The sequence below is a fragment of the Pinus tabuliformis genome, chromosome 5_2 (genome assembly GCF_031772625.1).
Source record: "Pinus tabuliformis cultivar Carrire ecotype Pingquan chromosome 5_2, CPIR1, whole genome shotgun sequence".
Classification (NCBI taxonomy): Eukaryota; Viridiplantae; Streptophyta; class Pinopsida; order Pinales; family Pinaceae; genus Pinus; species Pinus tabuliformis.
In genome coordinates, this window is record NC_142306.1 from 484,223,186 (window position 1) to 484,229,728 (window position 6,543).

Consider the following 6,543-nt stretch of genomic DNA (forward strand, 5'->3'; position numbering starts at 1 on the left):
TAACGTTTTCCATAGGTTCATCCTAGGAACCATGCCAATTTTTTTCTAAAGTAAATGAAATAACAAAAGAGAACAATTTTATCATTGTGACGCTTATGTTCGATGATGTTGAAAGTAACAAGGTGACCCACAGTTGAATGATATATCTAAAACCTAGCTTAGGCTTTCGTTGTTTATCGTGGATTTATAGTCCTAGGTTAATATTCTATTCCAAAATAACTCTTTACAACTTAGGTAAAATTGGGGTAATCAAAATGGCCAAATAATTAGAAGGAATACTTTTATCCCCACTTTTAAATATAGCTATGATGCTCATATATAAAATTACATATATAGGATATGTAATGTTACTTCTTCCTAGTAAGACACATTCCATACTTACAAATCAGTTACCATATTATTATATATAAGTACAACATAAATTCTAAATACCATAATAAAGCCAAAACTAAAAAAAAAAAAAAGTTATAAATTATAAATTCTGAATTATTGTAAATGTTAAAACATTAAAAAAATTATTTATTAGATAACATTTAATAAATTTATTTAACTAATAATATTGAACATTTAAACAAATATATTAAATTTTTAATATCAATAAATTAAATTTAAAATATCAAATCAAATAATATAATATAATAAAAATAAAATAATAATCATAATAATAAATAATTGAGATCCATGTATATCAACACATATAAAGTTATGCTTCGCGGAATAATAACTTAAAAGATCATGATTGTTCGAGTTGCGAAACCCTCTTCATATTTTCCAAATTCTGTAAACATTCAATGCTACTATTTTCAGATCATTCTTATCATTTTTCAAGCAAATCTTATCCCAAATTGTCGTAAGTGCCATTAAGTAAGGGTTCCTGTTCCGGTTTCTTCTTTGCATCCTTCATTACACGAATTCATCCGAAACCAGGCAAAAGAATAAAGGACTCACAAACTTTCGTAGGACATTGGTAAATGTAAAGTTTACATATTACAATCTGTTTATAGCTCTCTGCGATAAATTCAAACATGGAATATTAGAGTGGCCTCATCTTTCCAATAATTGCAGAACGCACATTCAGCGGTGCACAATGCACATAATCCTTGTCATTACATCCCTAAAAAATAATGGATCACAGAGTACACCCACCCATGATGGATCATAATGATAAATGTTGACTCTAATCACAAATATATGGCCAGGAATCGCCATTGAGAAGGTCCAGAAGGTTCTTATTGCACGCCTACAACATCGTCTGAAGCACAGGTTACGAAATCCGAAGAGATACCCATTGTAGCTTATTGAAAAATGTAAGAACCAGCAAGTTCTGTGTCGCCATTTATAGGAGCAGCATTACAGCACAGTGGCAAATAAGTTTGTATGCACGGTTGAAACGTGGCCGACATGGAGAGACAATGCTCTGCCGCCCCACCGCACCAAACATACAACCAACTTCATCCCATATCCTTCACTTTTTCAGACTCGCACCAACTTGCATGTAGGCTTAGTCAGTCTCTCCTTCAGTGTGTATTAGTCACACCCCACTATCGGTTAGTGCAGGCCTCCAAAGCACGTACGTATTTGAGGATCCCGCTAACTCTATAAAAGCCTCTTGCTCATTCCATGTTTCACATACTAGAATCTATCAGTTCCATCTTGATTTTACTAAGTGGTGTGCATTTGCAAAGAATTTATAAGATAAGGTAAGGGGCAGTGTGGATTTGGTAAGCAATGTCGAACCACAAACTCTTCCTTTTCGCCGCCATGGCCGGACTTCTGTTATCTTTTGCTATCGTTGAGAGCCGCGTGGCACGAAGCAACCTGGGCTTGGACCTTGGCGGAGGTTTGGGTCTCGGCGTAGGTGTTGGCGCGGGCCTGGGCTTGGGCTTGGGCGGTTCTAGCGGTAGTGGGAGCGCGAGTGGTTCTGGTTCGGCGTCAGGATCTGCCTCAGGCTCAGGCTCAGGTTCTGGCGCTGGCTCAGGTTCCGGTTCAGGCGCTGCTTCGGGGGCCGGTTCTTACGCTGGATCCGGGGCAGGCAACGGAAACGGCCAAGGTCAAGGTTCAGGAAGCGGCTATGGGGCGGGCTCCGGGGATGGCAAGGGAGCGGGCAACGGCAACGGATACGGGGTGGGCTCTGGTTCGGGTAGTGGCTATGGCAGCGGCTCTGGTAGAGGCAGCGGTTACGGAAGTGGTTCTGGATCCGGGGCAGGCAACGGAAGCGGCCAAGGTCAAGGTTCAGGAAGCGGCTATGGGGCGGGCTCCGGGAATGGCAAGGGAGCGGGCAACGGCAACGGATACGGGGCGGGCTCTGGTTCGGGTAGTGGCTATGGCAGCGGCTCTGGTTCAGGCAGCGGTTACGGAAGTGGTTCTGGTAGCGGCAGTGGCTACGGAAGCGGCTCGGGCTACGGTTCTGGCTCTGGTTCCGGTTACGGTGCTGGAAATGGTGGCAGTAATGGAGGAGCTCCTGGTGGTAGATACTAAATTCAAAGAGGAAGGCAAACAGAAAAAACCTTTTAGGTTTGCCAAAATAGTTGCATGGTTTCCATTATAATATGGTTTGCATCGTAATATGATAACACGCACTTATATTACAAAGCCCTGGGATGCTTAAAAATATGTTTATGCCGGTCAGCAACCGTAGTTCCGCTCATGTAAAGACTTTGCAAGTACAAATGAATGTAGTTGTTTGTTAAGGAAATGATTTAATGAATATGGTCGTTTGTCAAAAGAAAATGTTTTATTGTCTTTTGTAGGGAAATACGAATTATGTCGTTTGTTATCGCAAGAAATTACGTAGTCTGTACCTGCAATTTTCATACTGACTGCTTGGGTTCTTCTACCTGTAACTTTCATGTTGACTGCTCGGGCTTTAACACTTTAAAAAACATATTTATCCAACGATACTACGGCCGGAGGCATCACATTGACATGCATCGTGTTCCCACACAGAGATCAGAATTCTCATAATTAGTGGTCAAGATACCTCACATATAAATATGTAATTATCAAAACTGTTTGATGTAATACATACAAGTTCATGTTCAAAACATGAAAAAAAAAGCAAAGGAAAATTTGGGAGGAGATAAAATTATAGAGTAGACATTCATATTACTACATGGTTGGTTTCACTATTCATTTCAATGGCATCGCGGTATTTTTATTTTTTAAGTTTATAAGAATGACAATGTTAACTTCAGACCATGACAAAGTTACGGGAAGAAATCATAATTTATTTTAAATAATAAATAAATTTTATTTTAAATAAGATATGGTAATATGAATGTAATTATTTATATATATATATATATATATATTTTAATTTTGTTAAAATAAATTTATATTATTTAAAAAAAAATAGTTAAAACAATTATCTTAAAAAAAATTCTCGTGCAAAAAGTCAAGTTATATCTTTTAACATTTTTAATCTAACATATTTTATAAAATCGTATTAATTTATGTGGAAATTTCACCGAGTGATAAACATGGAGAGTGGTGAGTGGGGAGAGAGGGTGTACCATCATTAACAGCCCACTCAATAGAGGGGTAGATACCACTCACCCTCATTCAACATAATTTTATATACACTCTTGTTTACATCACGTTGCAATTAACGGTTCAACGTGGCTAAGACTAGAAGGTTATTAATGGTGTTTGGTCAATTACTATATTATTTTTCTATATTTTTTTGATTTTTTTTGTTTGGGTAATCATGGTATTATTTTTTTAACTTTATTAGTAGGCCAATATTTTGTTGTATTTGGGAATTGACTTTTTGGCCATGTGCACTAACTCTCACAAATACATAGAAATAAATATGAAGCAAAGGAGAGGGTTTATAGTAAAAAGCACTTAAAGACGAAATTCTATTAAATAAATCATTTCTTGGTCTTTTTATTTAACAATAGGTGATAATAACAACCATATGCATAACTATATCTATAATAATATTTCCTTAGATATCTCAACTAATAGTTATCCCTAACACATCTTATTTCTCTTCATCTATAATTCTTCCTTACTTATATGATAGATGGACATCGTTATGAACCATCTTATAATTTATACATTATTCTTTATTTGCAAGTATCATGTCAGTCTTTGATACTCCTCCTTAACCAATACTTGTGACAATATATAATCTTCAATTCACTCTTGACCATAGTCTCATTTCCATATTCTATGATATATACCTTTGATGCTCGTTATCTTAGTCTTCTATGCGCTATGACATGGTTTTATCTATTCTTTATTGTCAATCTTCTTCAAATTTCATCTTGTACAAGAAGAATATCATTATCATAAATGAGAAAAGTAATGACTATACTAGTGAACATGGGATAAAAACAATTTTCCTCTTCCAAACACTCTTTTAGTTGATCAATGTATTACCAAGAATGGGAGGGGACAAAAGGCATCCTTGTTACTTTTGACCAACTTTCTTTGTTTTTAAGCTTGGAAATAATGTTCTTATACAACCTTTTGACAATGTCACTGAGCTCTCAAGAGGAACTATTATCTCCCTCCTCTAACCTTTTCTAGAGGCTCAATGAAATAAGAAAGTAGATCAGTTTTATTATCATGATACTCATCTCCATTGATATTGAGAATAAGAAGGTGATCCATAGTTGAATGATATCTCTAAAAGCTAGCTTAGCCATTAGCTATTTATCATGGATTTCTAGCCATAGGTTAGTCTCCTATTCCAAAATAACTCTTTAAAACCTATGTAAAATCGAGTTAATCATAATAGTTAGATAATTAGAGGGAATGTTTTTACTCCCACTCTTAAAGATAGGTACAATGCATACATATAGATTATATAGAAGATATTATAACTTTTTTTTATAATATGAAAATAAATATTCTTTTAAAATAACATTAATATAAATTTATCTCATTTTCTAATGGATTCAATAAAAATAAAAATAAAATTAGGAATTGACTTTTTAATATTTTGATTATTTATAATTAACATAAATTTATTTTAATATATTTAATTTTATTAATATTAAATTAAATTATTTATTTATTAACTTTGGGAGACAACCTAATTAGTGATCCCCATGGTAATAAAGTGTTATGGACCTTGATATTCTATGTTAAAATCCCAAACATTTCAAATCCCCAATTTTCAAGGGGTTTGTAAAATCACGTAGAAGTTATATGCATGGTGTAGTTGCTAGTTCATCTAGTCTCTTACACACATATTCTTATTTACTCCAATAATAATAGTTAGTATATATATAACCAAATTTTTAAATGTGTTGTTTTTTATTATTTTTTAATTTCATGTTATATTAAAAAAATTATATTGAGAAATTAAATTTATCTAAATAATCAATAAATTTAAAATAGTTTTAAATTAATTTAATTTTTTCAAATTTTCATATATATATATATATAATTTATTATAATATTATAAAACAATACCTAAGTCAAATTAAATAGTATAAAGTCTCATATATTAGAGAGTATAAAATGATATATATATATATATATATATATATATATATATATATATATATATATATAATATAAAACTCAAAATTATATATATATATATAAACATTTTATTAATAATAAATCTACCTGAGATACTTTCTTAGAAGAAGAAAGTTTCCATCTGCTACAAGCAGATTTGAAAGAAAAATTTGAAAGATGCAAAGTCAAACTAGCATGAAAAACTATGGAGGAAGGAAGAGTGAAATTTTAAATAGAGCCATCAATATGCCCAAATCTAAGGTAATTTCATTCACGCTTAGGAGTTCAGGGGTCAATTAGAAGAGAGAATTGGCACGAAAATGGTTGACTACATTCAGCTTTAACATATTATAACAGTTCCATAGTTCCTTCTTAGAATTGATAATGATCTCCATTCCTAAAGCCTTTTAAATATGAAGGATACTTGACATCCATATTTTTCCCGGATGAGAGGAATAAATTACTCTGAAATCCATACATTGAACACCACAATAAATTTCTTAGATGCCATATTGGAATTTTGGATCAGATTCAATATTATTGATGCCATGTTGGAATTTCGAATCATATTCAATCTTACAACACAAGCGACCCTGAGCGAATGTCTTATGGAATGCACATTTTTTTGAATGTTGGGATGTAGGGGGAGAACATTCGGGGATTCGATTTGGTTCATTCACAGTTTTCTTTGTTTGAGACAGTCCGTAAAGAAAGCAATATTTTAACCTAAGAGAATACTTTAACATAAGAGTGTTTTTCTAATAAGTTAGAAGGCATAACAGTGTTCTTCTAATAAGTTAAAAGGCCAGGCAAGTTAGGAGACGTGGCTTGATCGCTTTGCTCAGGATTACTGGGTGGTTTTACTCAAGATTATTGGATAGTTCTTACTCTATAGAAAATTGTGTATTTAAAAAAAAGGTGTGTATTTTGAAAATAAGGAAAGTAAAAACAATTGTGAAATTGCAAAAAAAAAAATTTCCAATTTCATTTTTGTTTTGGAGGGTTAGAAAGATAAGAAAGCAGGATTTTGGAGAGTTGGAAACCCAAAAGTCAGAAGAAAAAATG

General features: G+C 33.3%; 1 protein-coding gene across 1 annotated transcript; it reads left to right on the plus strand.

The window, feature by feature from the left end:
• The first annotated feature begins 1,614 nt into the window (after positions 1-1,614).
• Positions 1,615-2,735, plus strand: LOC149159789 (uncharacterized). The gene has a single exon (XM_089433557.1). It carries the CDS (start codon positions 1,729-1,731, stop codon positions 2,476-2,478), a length of 750 nt encoding a protein of 249 aa, XP_089289683.1. The 5' UTR covers positions 1,615-1,728; the 3' UTR covers positions 2,479-2,735.
• Positions 2,736-6,543: the final 3,808 nt, after the last annotated feature.